Source organism: Macrobrachium nipponense, chromosome 11 (assembly GCF_015104395.2).
Source record: "Macrobrachium nipponense isolate FS-2020 chromosome 11, ASM1510439v2, whole genome shotgun sequence".
Lineage (NCBI taxonomy): Eukaryota > Metazoa > Arthropoda > Malacostraca > Decapoda > Palaemonidae > Macrobrachium > Macrobrachium nipponense.
In genome coordinates, this window is record NC_061087.1 from 32,657,800 (window position 1) to 32,678,672 (window position 20,873).

At 40.7% G+C, this 20,873-nt stretch overlaps 1 protein-coding gene across 2 annotated transcripts in view; it reads right to left on the reverse strand.

Moving 5' to 3' along the window:
* Positions 1–20,873, reverse strand: part of LOC135204611 (cell division cycle 7-related protein kinase-like) — a 138,099-nt gene that overhangs the window by 80,674 nt on the left and 36,552 nt on the right. For both annotated transcript variants that reach the window (XM_064234789.1, XM_064234854.1), the window contains exons 6-7: positions 1,315–1,486; positions 1,058–1,159 (exon numbers count right to left, since the gene is read on the reverse strand). In XM_064234789.1, coding sequence (XP_064090859.1) covers positions 1,058–1,159; positions 1,315–1,486 — 274 coding nt within the window. The remainder of the gene's footprint in view (positions 1–1,057; positions 1,160–1,314; positions 1,487–20,873) is intronic.

Sequence of the window (20,873 nt, forward strand, 5' to 3'; positions counted from 1 at the left end):
TAAATCAGTAAGTGGCGGAAAAGGACGAGCCAATACTGAGTAACATCAAGGAATAATTATCACAAGGTGATGAAAATGAGAATATAAAGGAAAACTGAGTAAGAGTGGGGAAGTTATCATCAGCTTAGGAATGATACCAAGGGGGCAAAATAAAACAGCAGAACAGACACATGGCTCAGAACTAATGAACATAGGCTATGTTATCGTTAAAACCTAAACAATCGGTTTTCACAAACTCTTTCCTATATAGCCTAATGCTTTTATCTATGTTTTTTGTGGATGACATAAAGCAAAAACAGAAAACAATCACAATACTGTACAGGAGAAATTAGCCAGAAATCGTAAAAATATCACTAAAGCTGATCGAGACTGCATTTAACATGACAGCATGAATATCACAGAACATGAGCATTCCAGCAGCATCTGCTGGGAAACAGATGAATACAAAGACAGTCCTATCAGGTTAGCCAAGTATAGTTTCATTTTTTTAAAAATTGCCAATTGCATCAAATGGCATGAAGATAAAGCTACCTTTAACAGTAGGTAAGATTAATTTCAAATCATATGGCTCTCAATTTGTATATAAATACTGGTTTTTCTAAAAACCAATTGTCAGTTATGTAATATGCAGTATTTAATCTGTTTTTTGTTTAAAGTTTATATATTAATGTAGTATTTAATGTGTTCTTTGTTTAAAGTTAATCTCTTATTTTCATAATATCCTGGGCTTTAATCATTGAAGGTTTAGACTAAACCATGGCATATTTCACACTAAAAGGATCACATGTATACTGTAATGTATTCAGAAAAACAGCTATTCAGAACCATCTCAATTTACAGTCACAATTAACGTAATACGTACCAAGAACTGTTAAAGTGTTCTCCTCAGACCACTTAGTTAAAATACTGTCTCTGACATAACAGAAATTTCTTCTAAATCATACTATGAGCACCTAATACTATACATGTCTTCCAATATCCCATAATATATTACATAAATCTATTTGACATGCTGTTAAAGCTCTGGAACTCTACTTTTACATTAAAAGGTACTTACAGTATTGACTCTATTGGTAGTTGAAGAAAGTACACCTCCAGATGCTGAAGTAGGAGGTGAAAAGGCTCTCGAGCGTTTGTTCTTATCACTTGTATTATCATCCTGGGAAATATGAAATTATAGTTACCTACTGCACAGTACATAAAAACTAACCATATCTCAAGCTATTAAACTAGCTCAGAATTAAATTCCTCTATAGCATAAGCATATGTGTGTAGTATATGTATATGTGCAAGTTATTTACAAAAAAACATTACCCGACAGTATGCAGTGAGTTTCCTCTTTGCGGTTTTATTAGTTGCCACATGTGGAGTATCTATGTTAGAAGGTGATAATACATTGCAGGCTCCCCCTTTACTATATACATTTTCTCTGATACTGCCCAAACTTCCAACTTCTTGTGCCAGTCCAAAATCTACCAAGGAATACCTAAAAAAAGTTCATAAACAAAAATCAAATACAACCCATATCTGAAATCTTATTCGGAATTAATAATATTTAAGAGAAATAATGGTGGTTATAAAAGTAGAGGTAAAATCAATGAATAAAATAAGGAGAAAGCAAAAAAGACTTAACAGTTAGGTACCATACTCTGCATCAGGGGCCATTTCCATTCTTACACCATAACAAAGTGGTAATCAAGAGCCCTAAATCATTGTACAAATTTTTGGAAAGTGTTATCATTCAGCTTCAAGTTTCACTAACCATAATGTAGCTAATCTCCATTAGGCAGGTCCCCGTTTTTTTTTTTTTTTTTTTTTTGGGGGGGGTCCTTTCTCAGCAGGGTGCTGATAAGCGAAAGCCACCATTAACCGAAACTTGGTGATTTATGGCACCAATATCCCGTTAATGGTGTTGATAACCAGTTAATGGTGCCTCTTTTAGGTATCATTGGGACCTTATGGCGCTGATAACCAGAACATGGCATGGTATGGTGCCATAAATCGCTGATTTTATGGTGCAAACAAGCCCCATAAAAGTGGATTGCCATTAACCAAGTCCGCCAATACCCGGGAATTGTGCTATTACATCACCCTATTTCCTTCTAACAACATACCTGTTGCTAACAGAGAAAATACCTACCATATTAAAAGCGATGAACAGAAAAATTTGGTATGATTGTACCATGATGCAACAAAATTGTTAACATGAAGAAGTAAAAATGATTGGCGCCACTGTTAAGTGAGGATCGGTGCCAATAACCAGGGATTGGAACATATCAGCGCTGAAAATCAGTTATCGTCATCACTAGCCAAGCGTTGAAAACTGGATTGCCAACAACCGGGGACTACCTTATCCTTGTCTTATCCTTGTTAACGGATGCATCACAGAACAGCCAGAGACAGGTGCAGCTCCCTACAGATGACAAGTACAAGTGACTCAAGTTGAAGTCTAACTGTATCTGGCTTGATCATATATATAAATCAAGGAAATTGAGTAAATACATCCAGGAGAAGCATACACTACTGTTTCTGGGTATACACTAATCACCCATAAGGACAGGTGTCGGAATTAGCAAAGATGAGGATGCACCACTACAGTATAACCAGATGGGTCAAATACATCAATAATTCCAGGAGTAGTGTGTGTGCATAAATGGCTGGAACAACTGGGTACAGGTAAGCTGCGAGAGTAGGCTGAGATGGGTACATCACCACAGGGGCAGCTACTGTGAAAAGCAAGTCTGGAACTGGTGACTACATCTCTGGAAACTGCTTAACTGTGTGATACTGAAGAGGTGATCCACTTCTCCAGAGTCAAGAGGTAATAAGAATACAACTGCCAAGTGGTACTAGTCCAGTAGCAGAAGGGTTGAGGTCATGAGAAAAGTTACAGGAGGGAGTGGGTCTAAGAGTCAAAAAGCAACTAAATCATAATTGACAGCAAAGTTGAGGAGTGCCTAAACCAAAAAGAAGAGCTCCCTCAAAATCTCCAATTCTAAATGAATTGTCAGGATGCTTCTGATAAGGTAGAAGCTAGCCTACCCATTCTGATAAGGTAAAACCTAGCCTGCTCAAAGTTGTCATTTCATAAATAAAATCTAAATTACTGACAAAAAAATCATTTGGGCTAAATAAATTAAATCAATAGTCTAGTTAACTAGTAATAAATACTAATGGTAATACAAGAATATCCAAAAAATAGGTGCTGAGGCCTCCTTAGCAACCTTTTTGTTAATTCTGTTAAGAACTTTCATGCATGATGTTGCACTTCATGCTCATCATTTGTTTATGTTATGTTTACTTATGCTTATATTATGAGGGAAGATTGAGCGAAGCGTCATGATGTAGGCACTTTTTGGGTCTGGTCTCCGAGGTAAATAATGTCAGCTGTTTTATGTCTGCCTTTGGTTTTTCCTGCCACACTGTCTACACAATCAATAAATGGTAGCAGAACAGAGCTTGGTTGGGGCAGGAAGGAGGAGATGAATGAGTAATTCAGAAGAAAAGATGATGTAAACTTGGGTAACGTCAGTAAATGTGGCGGGCGGCTGGTGTCGCCAGTTTTCATTGCTGAGAAAGGTTATGACCGCTGAAAACGAGATGAAAGCATGGCAGCCTGTCACAAGTATAGAGAAAAGAAACAAGCTGTGGTTGTTGCCCTGTCGTTCCCAGAGGGAAGCGACATACGGAGCAAGATTTTCAAGGACGTGGATATTGAAGAGTTGATAGTCGAAGATGGAATGAAAATTTTGCTTCAACACTTGGGCAAGTGTTACAAGAGGGATGAGATGTCAGCAGCATATGAGGCATGGACAAGATTTGACAGCTACAAAAAAAGAAAAGATAAAAAAGTACATTTGGGAATTTGAGAAAAAAAGTGCAGTTCTGGAGAGGTACAAAGCAAGTATATACCAAAATGTATTTTAGCATTTCAGCTACTAGACTGCGGAGCTAGAGGTAAAAAACAAACAAATAGCTTCGACAACTGTGTCCTTTAGTGAAACAGATAAAATGTTTGATTTCTTGTAGCAAGCCCCTGGGAAATTTTTTGGAAGCCAAGAACTGTTATCACTGGGTAGTGTCAAACAAGAGTGAGAGTGACACCCCTGCTGTAATGATAAAATCTGAACCAGTATTTAGCATGAAGGAGGCAAATGTCATTACACATGGAAGAGGACATGGAAGGTTTAGAGGTAGAGGAAGAGAAAGCGTAGCAAACAGAGGTGAAAAAAATACATATGCAGAGAAACTCAATTGACATATATGGTAAGCTTAGGAAATGTTATGTATGTGGATCAGAATACCATCTGTATCCAGCAAGTCCAAAAATGTCTGTCTAAGTACGTAGTGTAAAGGAGGAAGAGTTATATTCTGTTATTGCAAATCCTACAATGATGTGAGTGTTAATGACAGAATCTATTAATTATGCTAACTGGACACATCCAGCAGTTCTACAGTGTGTGGTAATGATTGGTTTAAAGCATACACACAGTGTTTGTTGGCTAAGGAAAAAATTAGAATAGAATAGTAAAAGAAAGTGAAACAAAGTTCAAGTTTGATGATGGTAATGTGAATAAATCAATGATGAAAGTGAACATTATGGGTGACAGAGCAACTGTGATAGCAGATGTGGTGAACTGCTCTATCCCCCTTTTATTCAGTAAAAAATCAATGAAGAGAGCACAAATGAAACTGGACTTAGAAAATAATAATGCAGAAATCATGAAAAAAAATAATAATACAGAAATAATGGAAAAATGTTGAAATTGAGGTACACTTTTTCAGGACACTATTGCCTTCACCTAAGGAACAAAAAAGAAGTCTGGAATAAACCAGAAGAAAGAATGATGAACTTTGGAGATAATGAAAAAGGCTGATTCAGCTGTTGAAGGATGCTGGTGTTAGGGATGAAATGTGCTACGCGTATGCTGAAGAAGTGCCAGATAGCTGTGAGATATACATGAAATATAAAAAAACACCATTAAGACCAATTGTTAGTGTGAATATGGCAAAGGAGTTCAATGAAGTAGTGGCATTAGACCTAAAGGAGTATAAAAAAACAGGCAATATGATATTGTTATGATACAATAAAGTTTGTTCATACTTACCTGGCAGATATATATATAGCTGTATTTTCCGAAGTCCGACAGAATTTTAAAAACTTCCGACACACGCAGTGGTCGGCCAGGTGGTTAGTACCCATTCCCGCCGCTGGGAGGCGGGTATCAGGAACCATTCCCATTTTCTATTCATAATTTTTATTTCCACTGTCCCCTGAGGGGAGGTGGGTGGGTACTTGATTATATATATCTGCCAGGTAAGTATGAACAAACTTTATTGTATCATAACAATATCATTTTGTTCATGAAACTTACCTGTCAGATATATATATAGCTGAATCCCACCTTTGGAGGTGGGAAGGGACAGAATAGAAGGATTTTGGGAAACAAATGCATGCAGATGATTTACATCTTGGTTCCACCTGTTAGCATAGCTGGCTTCGTGGTTACTGCCACGTAAGTCTGCTTGTGCTACTAGAGTTGCCAGCGAGGTAGAGACCTATATAGCTGGTGCACTCCAGATGATCTGTCAACAGGGGCGAGACCACGACGTGACTAGACCATATTGACCATACCATGAGGGCTAAGAAGTAAAATAAATATATATATATATATATATCACCACCTGACCAACCTAGCCAAAGTTAAGGTGTTTTAACTAAGGCTTAAGAGTTAAGAAGTCGCCGTTGTCGGCGACTCAACAACTAAATTAAGAGCTCTTCCTAACCATTTTCTACAGGATAGGATGAGTGGTACTTCTTGCCCCCAAGATTGTGTCTGCAGACACGTATGGCCCTAGCGAGCCGCAGATCTCATATGCCATCTTCACATCTCGCAGGGAGTGTGAAGTGAACACAGAGTTGCTTCGCTAAAACATGGTACTCAGGATGTTGCTGAGTGCCATGCTCTGTTGAAATGCTTCCGAGGCCGCGCCCTCACCTCGTGAGCATTCAGATAAAAAGATTTCAAATCTTGTGCAAACACAATGAAGGAGCATTTTTGAAAGAACTCCTTAACACTAAAGCCAGGGTGTTCTTCGATATGGGCAAGTCTGGTCTTTTTCGGAACACTGCAGATTGCCCGAATGACTTCGACTTTCTTGGGTTTTATGTAGATAAAACTTGAGAGACCCGACAGGGCACAGGACTCTCTCTGGCTCCTGCCCACTAACTTGTGCCATCCTTGCTTCCAAGCTCCTGGCCCAAGGACAAAACGGGTTTCCATTCTTAGGCCACAACGGAAGGCTTAGAGAGCACACCGCCTTGTGTTCTCTAAAGCCAAAACTTGTGACGATGGCTTAAAATTTCACTAACCCTCTTTGTCGTATCTAGGGTGGTTAGAAGAAGGCCTTCCTGATCACATGCAAGAAGTTAACAGGTAGGAGAGGTTCGAATGCTTTGACATCAAGAACTTCAGACTACGTCTAAGTTCCATATTGAAAGCTTCGATCTGGACATGCACAGTCAGTCCGTCTGTACTAAAGTCAGGTGACCGACCAGTTGACCAGTCAGACGAATCAAGGACAGCAAGGCTGTACCCTGAAGACCATAAGGCACTATTCTTCGCTGAAGGATGAGTGTCTGGACTGCCTGGGCGATTCAATCTAAGCAAACCTTGGGGGTGTATCAACGCAACCCAACGTCGTCAGCGAATCAACTCCTGACTCGAGCTTCTGGTGCCAGGAGAAAGGAGCGAGGAGCAAAAAGGCGATTCAGTCCCGAAGGAAGAATGCCTGACAGTCCAACCTGGTCTCATGTTACACGATCATCGGGGGTGTATAAACGCAACCGACTTCGTCAACAAGAAACTCAGGGCTACTATATGTCACCTGATCTTGCACGAGTGCCTGACTCCGAGAAAACAGGTGAGACAAAAAGTAGATGGTGAGCGAGTTTCGAGATTCCACAGAACTCAAAGATCGTGAAGGGCTTTGTTGTTTGACAGACGCAAATCTCTGAGCCCAAAGGCCGTCAACAACATATTTGCATATTCTTTAATAGTTGTGACTGCCAGCTTATCCCATTCTTCAGACGGAAATGGAAGACGGTAATCTTATTCCTGTCAACATCTCGATAGTCTGAACGTAGTCAGACTCAGAGCGGAGAGGTTATAGGTACCTTTCGAGTTAGAGTAGACCAACTCTCTCGAAAGGTCTTGGAAAGTGATCTAGGAAGTATGTGACCTCTGTGAATCCAGGATCCTGAAGGCCAACATGGGGCGATCAGCGTCATTGTCGCTCCCTGTGACGTCATAAATCCTCTTATTACATTTCCTAAGCGATTGAAAAAGGGGAAAAGAGACTAAACATCCATCCCCGTTCAATATCATAGGATGGCGTTTAATGGTACCGCTCCCGGATCGAGAATAAGGGAGCAGAGAAGAAGAAGCCTCTTCGTCCTCAACATATCGAAGAGAAGAATGAAAGGGCGTCCCTGAAGTCTACACAACTCTCAACTTACTTCTAAAGAAAGATTCCACTCGGAAGTGAATAGTTGCTGCCGTCGATCGAGACGATTCGAACGGACTTTTGTAATCCTGTAACGAACCTGTAGAGGATCGTTACATTCTACGCCTGTTGTTATAATAGGCTCTTTCTCGTAAACTCGAGCAGGGACCGAGAGAAGATACTTGTTAAGAAATGAGAGAGCTGTGGAAAATCAGAGTTGATGTGGACCACTGGTTCCAAAAACTCGTTTCGAGGACTGGAGGGACGACCGAATTGCATTTACTTCTTTCAGATTAAGATCCACGACATCTATCCAGATGTCCGGCACCTTCTTTCTATCATGACGCACTGAGAGATGTTCAGAATCATTCCTAGACCTTGAATAATATTTCAGTTTCCCGGTAGGAAAAAACTGTGGTCTGAATTGCAGTCTATTCGGGGAAACAAACTTCTTCAGGAAGGAAATGGTCCCCAGCAAGCTCATCCATTCCCTCCCCGAGTATGCTTACTTCCCTAATAAGGCTGCGCTTTGCCTAAGCAAGAGAGCATATAAAAGTGCAATGTTGCGGTAGACTCGTAGTTCTATACCGTGCGGTAACGAGCACCGAAAGGATTAAGAGATAACTCTGTTGAACATAGTAAGGCAAAACGAATGCAACATTTATTCATTCACGTAAGAAATCCCCTCAATCTTAGGCTAAAGTCCGTGATTGTAGGACAGAGATACAGTTAGTCAGTCAATTCCGCAGGAGAGACGTAACCGCCAGCACAGAGATACGGTTAGTCAGTCAATCCCGCAGGAGAGAGAGACGTAACCTACAGCGCATGACAGCGCACGATCTGTTACTGGCTCGGTTGGACAGTCAGACACAGCAGCAGCCAGCAGCTTACGAACGTCGTCTCTTAACTTTATGTCTGGGTTGCCAGCTACCCTATTCTACGAAGAAAAATACGGTCCGGTTATTTTTAGAGCAAAAGACTCTCAAGCTGGTATATTTAAGCGAAACAGAAAACGCTAAATATATAGATGCGTTTGTGTCGTCAGAACACTACCATACAACGGTAAAAGATAAATCGGAAACTCCTGGAAGGCTGCAGGGAGAAACGATTAAATGTCCTTAAATAGACAATAGACCTCTCGGTTGCCATCCGAAGAGGTAACTACAGCAAGCGTATATGACTTGAACCAACCAGAAGTAAAATAACGCAAGGCAAAATATGAAATTATATCACAATAAAGTTTGTTCATACTTACCTGGCAGACATATATATAGCTGAATTCGGAAATACAGCTACATACATATCTGACAGGCAAGTTTCATGAACAAAACTTAGGAGAATCGAAGCAGTCAGCTCAAGCTTCTTATGTTATTGGACATAAGCGTTCATTGACGTAGTCTACAAGTCTATTTCTTGTACGAGTCTGCGAATGACGAATCTTGTCAATAAGAGCTTATTCGCTTACGCAATATCAAGTTAATGAGATGTTTGTCAATGAGAACTAACCCATTTACGGGACAAAGAGATATTTTGTCAATGAGGGGATACCCACTTACTTGACAAAACGATAGTATATTGTCAATGGGGGAAAGTCACTGAATTGACAAAACGTAATCCAGGAAGTCAAGCATTTAATTTTTCCGATTCCCGTCTCAAACGAGGAAGGGGCAAGAATCCTGTTAAGAGACTGGGCTTACGGCAGGTAGAACGACGATGTTCAATTCGGCAGCGTAGTCCCGACTAGAAACTAACAAAATCTATCATCTGAAAAACCCTTTCAGATGGGCTAAAAAGCTTGCAAAATTATCCTGGGAAGAGGAAGAAACTCTCCAACCAGCTTCCTCTCCCGTATCACAACTAATGCCTGCTAAAACTTAAAATTTATTGGCAGTATGGCAAAGGAAGTCCTGTCTTGCGCTTTCCTGAAGAGCGTCCTTTTGATGAGTGCCTTTGCAAGAATCCTACTGAATGTTGCCGAGAGTCCTGACGTGCAGGACATCGAGCCTTACATAACCCGTAACTGCCTTATCGCAAAGTCTTGACTGCGGTAGTGGCAACTTAAATTTATTGCCAGAATGGCAAAGCTTGCGGTAGAGCAAACGAGGTCTTCCCTTGAGCTTTCCTTAACTCCATCCACCTATGCGAAAAGCAATATTAATTGACAGAGACCTCTTGATTCACGAAACCCGATGTCTTGCTGGGTTTCGAAGAAGAAGTTGTCTGTTCACTTTAAGCTTCCTCCGAAGCACTGCCTACTTCACATTCTTTGCAGGTGAGGTAGAAGGTATCACCGATGGTAGAGGTAAAAATTCTTTAGGCCCATATCTGAAACAAGAGCTTGAAGAGTTCAACAGAAACGTTCAGCCAGGCGACACACCTGCCGTGCGCTGGTGCACGCTCGGCGTCCACTGCGCGCGCTCGGCGTCCACTGGAGCGCGCTCGGCGTCCACTGGCGCGCGCGCGCGTCCCTGCGCGCCACTGGCGCGCGCTTGGCCTGCACCCGCGCGCGCCTGGAGTCCATCCGAGCGTCCCGGGCGTCCGCTCTCAAAAGCTTCCTGCTACTATGACTTCTTTTACGTATTTCTCGGTGGAAAGACGGACACGAGTTCAGGCGATGTTCGCCTTCTTACTTCTCACTGAAACGCATAACGAGAGAGAGAGGACGTGAAGCGTCCTCTTCTATAAAGCTTCTATTTAGAGGGCACGAGTCCTTCCGAAAGCTCCAACCAACCCCTGCATGGGGAGGACACTTCGGAGGACGAGAAGCAATCTTTCAGGATTCGTGCACGCGCACGCACTTTGGCAGTCTGGGGATTTTCATCAGAAACTGCCGAAGGCACGCCAGATCGGTGGGGGTTCCTTGTAACCCTCCTTAGGCTTTTGACATGCTCCCTCCCCGGGTCCTGGGAGTCAAGCAGAGGTCCCGGCCTAGAGGCGAAACGAGGCCGATCTGACGCACCCTCCACTACACAAGGGGTATCACTGCACTTCTGCACTTCACTTTTACTCTCTAAAGCAAGCACTTTCGATTCTAAGTTACGAATCGAAAGAGTATCAGAGAAAGGGCAATTCCTCTACAGACACTGCTTAGGGCCCGAAGGCAACACTGCAGGGTTAGGAGTAACAATTACAGAAGTAGCACTTCACAGCAATGAAGGAGAGCGAGCACCTCTCGTAGACATATTCATAGCCCGTAGGCCATACTACAGGGTTAGGCAAAATAAAGTCTACAGGAAGGTTAGCAGGTTCACTACCCTGACTTTTGTTACTGATTAATTGCGTACATACGAATCATACGTCTTCCTTACGGAATTAGACATGTTTACTGATTAATTGCGTACATACGAATCATACGTCTTCCTTACGGAATAGACAAAGTCTCACACTCCTTACATGACAAATCTCAACAAAGAAGCAAGACCCATACCCCTCGTGCATACCAAGTGCGGATCTACCGAAGCTTTCGGTAGCCACACCCTATCTTTGCAGACAACCCCGTCTGAAACTAGCCTAACTAGATTCAGATATTTTATGCAAAAATGAATCAAATTCAAATCAATTTAAGATAGCGTATGCCTAGCCACAAATCCCACAAATCCAAGTAAATAAATCAAAAGACAATTAGGATACTTAGCGGCAATGAAGTTTCCAAAATCCTAAGACGGAGGTACTGAAAACAGGTGTTTTCAGCACCGGCGACAGAAAAATTATGAATAGAAAATGGGAATGGTTCCTGATACCCGCCTCCCAGCGGCGGGAATGGGTACTAACCACCTGGCCGACCACTGCGTGTGTCGGAAGTTTTTAAAATTCTGTCGGACTTCGGAAAATACAGCTATATATATATCTGACAGGTAAGTTTCATGAACAAATTATAAATTTTCATAATAAAATTTATTACTTGGATACTTACCTACTGTTGAAGTTACCTATATCTCCACGCCGATTAGGTGAGTCAGCATTCAAGCAAAAAATTGAATGGCTACCCAGATGACTGTCTAGTTTACCTGTTCTCCACCAGGTGTGTTTTGAATGTTTTAGCTCTTGTCAGAATTCTCCTTGACAGCCCACTAAGTTGTGGGGAAGCTAGGTGGGTCTACTTTAACAGTAGGTAAATATCCAAATAATAAATTTTATGATGAAAATTTATATTATTTAACAGTAGGTAAGTATCCAAACAATAAATTTTATTATGAACATTTATATTATTTGAGATGAATCTTACCTACTGTTAAAGTTAGCTGATTTCCACATTAAGAAGATGATGGTGGGTGGTGCAGCTAGACAAAAATCCGCTCAGCCATTTGAGCTAAAGGTTTCTTGCATAAAACCCAAAACATTCTCACCTGATCTGGAATCCTTGCTGGATTTTACTACCACCAGAAGTTGGATTCCATTCAGCAAGGCTCTCATACATATGCAGCAAAGAGCAGCATTGTGGAGAAAAACGCTTTGATTCAGCCAGAATGAAACACAAGCAGTATGAGGGACCCCTGTGCCTGGGTCCAAAAGCCCTGTAAAACGAGTCACTTAAAATAAATACCTTTACGATATAAAGGTACGCTCCTATACAGAATTTGTACCTTCACTCTCCCCAAAATATTAAAACCCGAAATTTAAACAAAAGAGCCCAAAGAAGTGCTCTTTTTACGGTTCAGGAAAGGACTACCCACTACTAGTAGTGGATTAAGGGCTTTACTGTTTTCAAACACAATTCTGTATACTAAGGTGGTGAGCAGGTAAAAACCGAATTGTACTCCTACTGTACCACATCAATCCTATTCTGGAGTGACAAATTGACTCAACATTAAATGAAGTTACAACTGCTGCTCACATTATGAATGTTTACCTTCAATAAAGGTAGAAGATATGGAGCTAGTTTTCATGCACTAGCCTATCCAATACGTACATCACAGAGGACGTCGTGTTCCTTGACAAAGACGTTATAAGTTTCTAAAAATCACAACACAAAAGGTTAACTTTGCCTTTTCCAGGCTTAACCTTCACAAATACATTCTAAGTTTTCTAAAACCACAAAACAAAAAGTTAACTTTGCCTTCAAGCTTAACCATTGGCATAACCATTGGCAAAGGCAGCTAGGTTTTCTTAAACCACAAAACAAGAAGCTACCTTTGCCTTCAAGCTTAACCATTGGCAAAGCCACAAAACAAAAGGTTGATTTTTGCCTCTTCCGGGCTTAACCTTTGACAATGACATCTAAAAGGATGATAAAGATGTCCTAGGTTTAACCTATCTGATTAAATTTTAATTGCCCCAACAGGACAGAGAAGTTTCCTCTTCTTCCCCACTAAGGGGTTACATTGGAATTCTTGCAGGTCACTGTAAAGCGTTGCCTTAACATCACCCTCAGCTCTAAGGCAGAGAGCTAAAATAGTATTCCCTTTACACCAGCTTAAAGAAGGGTGCTGGCAATAAATTTATTTATTAACCCTTAAACGCCGACTGGACGTATTTTACGTCGACATTTTTTGTCTCTCGGGTGCCGACTGGACGTATTTTACGTCGACATACAAAAGTTTTTTTAAAAATTCGCGGAAAAATACTTTTAGGCCTACCAGCCAAAAACTCTTGAGTCACGCGCCTTGGGGGATGCTGGGAGCTCACGGATCAAGGTGTTGTTTTGTTTACAATCGTTACGCAGGCGCGCGAGCGCGAATTTCTTTCTTGCTGCACTAAAAAGTATCTGTGACACATCTCGGAAATTATTTCGTCACTTTGACATAATTTTTGTACCATTTTAAATTAGCCGTTACATGGAGTATATATGAAAATGTGCTCATTTTTATGTAGAATACAACAAAAAGTACTCATGATTGTAGCTTTTATCAGTTTTGAGATATTTTCATATAAATAACGATAAGTGCCAAAATTTCAACCTTCGGTCAACTTTGACTCTACCGAAATGGTCGAAAAACGCAATTGTAAGCTAAAACTCTTATATTTTAGTAATATTCAACCATTTACCTTAATTTTGCAACTAATTGGAAGTCTCTAGCACAATGTTTCGATTTATGGTGAATTTATGAAAAAACTTTTTCCTTACGTCCGCGCAGTAACTCTTCCGAAAAAAATCATACACGAGATTGTGGTAATGTTTGCACCATTTTAAAATTAGCCGTTACATAAAGTTTTATATATAGAAATGTGCGCAATTTCATGCACAATACAACTAAAAACAACCCATGGTTGTAGCTTTTATCAATTTTGAAATATTTTCATATAAAAAATGATGTGACAAATTTTCAACCTTCGGTCAACTTTGACTCTACCGAAATGGTCGAAAAACGCAATTGTAAGCTAAAACGCTTATATTCCTAGTAATATTCAATCATTTACCTTAATTTTGCAACAAATTGGAAGTCTCTAGCACAATATTTCGATTTATGGTGAATTTATGAAAAAAATAACATTTTCTTTACGTCCGCGCGGTAACTCTTCCGAAAAAATCATACGTGCGATTGTGGTAATGTTTGCACCATTTTAAATTAGCCGTTACATAAAGTTTTATATATGAAAATGTGCGCAACTTCATGTAGAATACAACAATAAATAATTGAAGGTTGCAGCCTTTCTCATTTTTGAAATATTTGCATATAAATCACGATAAATAGAAAAAAACCACGTTCCGTCAACTTTGACTACCGAAATGGTCAAAAAACGCAATTGTAAGCTAAAACTCTTACATTCTAGTAATATTCAGTCATTTATCTTCATCTTGAAACAAATTCGAAGTCTCTAGCACAATATTTAGATTTAGGTGAATTTAAAAAAAAAAAAAACTTTCCTTCCCTCCGCGCGTGGATTCTCCGCCACAAATCTCCGAAATGCGTACGTCCCATTCTCGGAATATTTGCCCCGTTTATATTAGGCATTTCATAGAGTTTTATATATGAAAATATGCGCAATTTCATGCAGAATAAAACTAAAAATATTTCAAGGTTGTAGCTTTTCTAATTTCCTAAATAATTGCATATAGTAAAAAGAAATATATAAAAAAATTCTACATTCGGTCAACTTTAACTCGTCAGATATGGTAGAAAACTGCATTTGTAAGCTAATACTCTTACAGTATAGTAATATTCAATCATTTGTCTTCATTTTGAAAGAAATTGGAAGTCTCTAGGACAATATTTAGATTTATGGTGAATTTTTGAAAAAAATATTTGTTTACGTTCGCGTGTTACGAATTCATGCATTATTTTGTGATAATATTTTCTCTGTGCCGCTTTTATCGTTTTACAATGTGTTATATACCAAAATGATCGCAATTTAGTGTAAATTACAACGGAAAAAAAAAGTAACTTGTTACCTTTAACCATTTTGCGCACAGCGCGATTTGAATACAATTATATATGAAATTTCAATTTTGCGCTATCATATATCGCATTATTTATATATGATAGATATTATTTTTTCATTTCTGATGGTTGCATACTAAACTTCAGCCAATGAAAAAAAAAGGAGCCAAAAATGAACTCTTAATCTTGAAAACTAAGCGCACTGTGATTTTTTGAAAAATATATTTTTTCCGCTTCCTCGCTCACTCCGAAACACCTCCGGCACACAGGAGACAATTTATATTTTACCGCTTCGGCGTTTAAGGGTTAACTGCTGCTAGTGCTAAATAAAAGGTTTTATGGTAAATTCAGATAAAGTTTAGACCTGCATCTAAACTCCAGAGAGAGACAGATATAGAGATAAAGGGGTTTCAATCTCAACATCTTACAGTGCTGGTCCTCAGAAAGATCGAAAAGTACTTGATGCAATAACGAGGAAAGTATGTATGGAACAATAACTTTGGAAGTAGACAGTGAAAAGTCTTATTATCTCTAAACAGAAAACATTGACATCTACAAGATTCCAGGTGCTGAAAATTCCTCTAGAATGGCACCCCCAGCAATACACAAGACCACTGCTTCTGACCCCTGGCCACGGCATTTTTAAATTAAGGACAGGTCCTATGACAACTTGAAAATCTTCTTATTGGGAGGGGGCATTCTAACATCTCCAAGCAGTTAAGGAGATGCCTAAGTTAATGGAAGTGTATGGAATTGTGTAGTAGAATTGACTTCCTCTTACGGAAGAATGAGACATCTACTGAGAGCATTGGAAATTCTGAAAAACATTTGCCCTGAAGCTACAAGGGCTCTACAGGAGATGCTAAGCAATTCTTGAACTTAAAATTGCTCAATAGTATTCAGAGTAGATACAAGGGGCAGGCCTCTGAGTCTGAATTAGGCCAAATTTAAGGAAACATCCACTGCTCAAGCCTGAGGGCCATCAAAGAAGTAGTAATCATTCGGCTGTTCCTGTTCATCTACATGCTAGTAAGTCTAAATAAGTGCTCCTTAAATCCCACACCAACTGCCAAACTTACGGATATAAAGGCCCTTGTAGGCAGTTTGTTCTTCCTGAATCCCCAATTGCCAAAACACTGTCCTTCCAAAGAATGAATGATCAAACCAATATGTTTCATTTCACTCAAAGCACCAACTTCCACAAAGACTGTTTCTGACCAAGAATAAACCTGCTAAGCATCCTGATGTCTTTCCACTGCTCTGGCATCTAAAAAGTTTTACCAGATGTAGTGTTGACCACTCTATGTTGCATGAAAGTGTAATGACACTAGTTAAACTCTGTTTGTGTTGCATGACAAAGGGAAAAGACCAAAACTGGGACTTGGATTTAAGAACAAAATGGGCAATTCTTGGTTACAGAGTCCCTCCTATAGTCCTGGAGTCAAAGATGGTTCTGGATTACTAACAAATTCAATGAACGTTATTTGTAAGTCGTAATTCTTACGCTGAAACTGTACAATAATTGAGCATGATTGACTGAAAAAATCCCCAGTGAGGCCATGTTTCCTAATAAGGAAAACCCCTTACCATATAGGAAGTTTCCTTCAGGCCTAAAATTCTTCAAGAAGCACATGCCTATTCATCTTTGACCGACAAGCATGCATAATTAAGCATCATCCCCACATCACTGGATAAGAATGGGGATATAGAGAATTAAAAATATAATGCATAAAAATTGGGCCAGAAGAAGCAACAGGTCCTTGGCCTTTGGAATACTGTTAACAAAGTTGGCCAACTTGAATCACTGATTCAGTAGAAGTGTCTTGCTCCTTAAGTCGACACCATCCACCAATGAGCAATTTCTGGTTCGCCCATCCTGCTCAGCGCTCGAATGGATGAGCCTACTTGGGACCCTGGCTTCAGTGGAGAGTTTTGTCAGGTTAGGACCCCTACACATGAGGCCGCTTCAGTTCTTCCTGAAACCAAATTGGTCTCAGAAGACACAGTCGGACTCACAAGTTTTCCCCCTGAGGGAAGAGATAAAGGTGGATCTTCGTTGGTGGCAGCATTCGAGGGAAAGATTACAAGAAGGAATTTCCCTAGTTGTGTCGAACCCCGACCTGCAGTTCTTCTCAGACGCCTCAGACAGCGGATGGGGAGCCCTCCTAGGAGACAAGAGAGTATCAGGTCTGTGGACAGAACGAGAAAAGACCTTGCACATCAATGGGAAGGAATTGAAGGCCATCCTCTTAGGGCTACAAGCGTTCGACCATTTAGTCACCGGAAGAGACATACCGGTCTACTCGGACAACACCATAGCGTTGTCATATGTACGGAAGCAGGGAGGGACCCACTCGTTCTCTCAACAAGATAGCCGAAGATCTCCTCACCTGGACGAACGAGAAGAGGGTCACCCTTTTTCCAAGATTCGTGCAAGGGAGAATGAACGTGCTTGCAGACTAACTGAGTCGGGTAAATCAGGTGTTACCAACAGAATGGACTCTGAACGAGTGTGTGTGTCAGGACCTCTGTTCGCCACATCGAGGAACAATCGCCTTCCCATTTTCTGTTCTCCGATTCCAGAACCACTAGCGTGGAGAACAGATGTGATGCTACTAGATTGGACAGGACTGGATGTTTACGCTTTTCCTCCCTTTGGGATGATAAGAGAGGTCTTAAACAAGCTTCAATCGCTCCAGAATGTAACAATGACCCTAGTAGCGCCATTCTGGCCCAGGAAAGTGGTTCCCGTCTGGCTCGTTGTCTTCTTCAAAAAGACCATCAATTCTTGAAGTTGATGTTTAAAGGGGCCCAAAGCGTAATCCTCTAGCAAGGGTTTGGCCTTTGAATCATCCTTAGGCGAAGACGAAGTCATGGCTGTCGTACGGCTCTTCTTCGAAAACGAATGACTGGGAGTCGAAACAACACGAGACGATTGAGGCGAACGGGTCGAAGCAGCTTGAGGCAAACGAGTCAAAACAGCTCGAGATGAATGAGGTGAACGAGTCGAAACTCCTATCAATACACAACGAGGTGAGTCACCAGTCTCACAAGCGCGCGAGCGCTGTAACGCACGTGAGCGTCTGACTCCGTCCGAAGTTACGCTATCCGAAGAGGACTGATAATCTTTCCCGGAAAAACTGGTCCGGAGCGAAACTGCAGGAAGGTTGTGGACTCCAGTGCTCCTTGGATTTCTTAACAGGCGGCAACATCCCTCTCGCACGCTGGGCATGTCTCTTTAAAAGACACGACACTAAATCACTCCACACTTTTCGCCTCGACACAGGCAACTGCACTTCCGAGTTGGACGACAACTGTGCTTCACTGATATCTACGCCTTTCCAGCGGCATTTCCCGGGCACTCGCAAGTCGACTACGTCAACGGAGTCGGCGACTGACCGTGGGCAAACTCCCCCAGTCTCCCTTCGACCCCCGGTATGTCTTCTCCCGGAAGCTGGGGACCGGGACAGGGACCTTCGTCTAGGAGAACAGGGGGAATGGACAGCTGCCTCCTCAGACACGACACTGACACTTGGCCTAACACTGGCCTTTTCACTTGACTTCTCTACAAACGCAAGAAACGACATACCCAAATCCATAACAGATTTTGCCAAGAACTCAAATTTCTTGTCCATCTTGGACTCTAACAAGGAAATGGTGTTGGGATCGGAAACATGGGATACCTGGTCTGGAGTAATTGGTACTGAAGTTGGAGGACTATCAATAGGTGAAATATTCGATAAAAGTGGAGAAGATAGTGACGGTTTGTTTGCCTCTAAAGGCACGGGAGTTGCCTCTACTCTAGTTTTACTACCTGTTCTAAGAGCTGCTTTCCTTTTCCTATCTTTGTCCATCTTATCCAAATGAAGCTTGAAAAGTCTTCTAACCTTGTTCATCTAAACCATGGCACTCATCACAAGTTAATTCCTTGCTACAGTACTGACCCCTACATTTAACACATTTGGAGTGCGGATCGTAACATAGTTAAGCTAATCTAGTTTTACAGCCACTGCTGCAAAACCTAACTGAAGAAGAACTAGCATCAGACATCTTTGTAATAACTTGTTAATAACTAGGCAGCTAACTTGATGAAGCAAAAAAAGCCAACCAAGAAACTGTACATCACCAAAAAGAAAAAATCCACAATGGCGACGTAAGTCGACTGCAACAACAAACCACCGGTGTTACCCCATGGCCAGCAGAAAACGAACTGAAGACTCTAGCTCAGCAGTACCAGGTATTCCCGAAAGTGGGCGGGATCTGTATCACCTACACAAACAATGGCAGCGCCGCTACCGCCGCCAGGAATTTGAATTTTCGACTGCCAGGTTAAGAAAGCGTACAGCTAATGTAATTGTTTGGTAAGTCACTTATGTGAAAATACAAAATTATGGAGACATGGTTGGGAACTGGTTTGGGATCCCCTGTGAAATTCTTGTGTGAAAACAGTGGGGAGTTTGCCAACAACATGCTTCTAGAAATGTGTGAGAACATGAACATTGAAGTGATGCATACAGCAGCATATTCTCCCTTCAGTAATGACCTGTGTGAGCGTAATCCTGCAGTTATACACGAAATGGTGACAAAAATTATGGCACAGCAACCAAAACTGTCTTTAAAAGTGGCTTGGGCATGGGCAGTCAATGCTGAAAATTGTCTCAAATTGGTAGGGGTTTTAGCCCTTATCAACTCATGAATGGGCTGAATTCTAACCTACCATGTACCATGAATGATGAACTTCATGCACTGGAGGTACAACATCTAGTGAAATGGTTGCCAAACATCTAAATGCTTGCCACTCTGCAAGAAAAGCCTTTATTACTGTTGAAACTTCTGAGAAAATTGGAGGGGCACTAGGACACATAGCAAGAACTGCTGGTAGAGTCCTTCAGAATGGAGATCAAATCTATTTTCAGATGGAGGAGCAAAATGAATGGAACAGACCAGCAACAGTCATTTGTCAACATGACAAAACAATGGTTTTGAATATGGTTCAAACATTGTAAGAGCACACGAAAAACATTCATGAGATACCATAAAGTTTTGATAGAGACACTGAAGAAAGAAGTGCACTGCTTAACATATTGACACTTCAAAGAGAAAAGGATGAAGTGGGCACTTGCAAAAAGAATGAGATAGAAGCAGTTATAAATCCAGTAGAATATTGAATTCATTTTGTCTGAACACAATTCAGCAATCAAGAGTATTCCAAAGATTGGACAGAGTAAGATTCCTGCCGAAAGACTGATGAATGGCAGACAGGAACTGTTTATAACTGTGCTGGAAAATCTACAGGAAAATATAGTAGTTGGAGGAATATTGAAGGTAAAGATTGACACATAACAGTCACTGACTGGAACAGAGATGTAGAAAAATGGGTACCAGTTTTACAAGACTGAGTGAAGGAACCCAGCAAAATAGTAATGGCTTGTGAAAATACAGGAAGTCAGGAACTTCATAAAACAAAACAAGAGAACTAAAAACCTAGAAGTATTTTGGTATATATGAGGAAACTCCTAACTTGGATCAAAAGGTAACAAATGGATGGTAACAGAAAAGGAAAACTGTAATGGAAAAAGAAAATTAAAGCATGGCTAGTTACCAGAAGTTTTGAAGAAAAAGAAGAAATCCAGTTAACTTCTCGAGAACCACTGTTAGCAAGGAAGTGTTGAGGTCCTTTTTTGGTATAATGTCTTCCAAAAGATGGGCAGTGAATTAAATTGATATTAAGAGTGAACGATTTGAGTGTGAAGTGTATGTCATTCCACCTGTTGAAGCTGGCTGTGATGTTAACGCACTATGGAAATTTAAAAAATATGTACTAAATGGTCTTAATTATGCTTCTAGATAATGGTATCTCACAGTGAAGACTTTCCTGTTGAAGATGGGATGTAATCAGGTGAAAACTGACCCTTCAGCATTCTATTGGTATTGTGAAGGAAATTTGTGTGGTATGTTTTTGATACATGTAGAAGATTTCTTGTGGGGAGGAATAAAGAAATTTGACAGTGTAGTCATTGCCCAAATCAGAAATCATTTTCAGGTTAG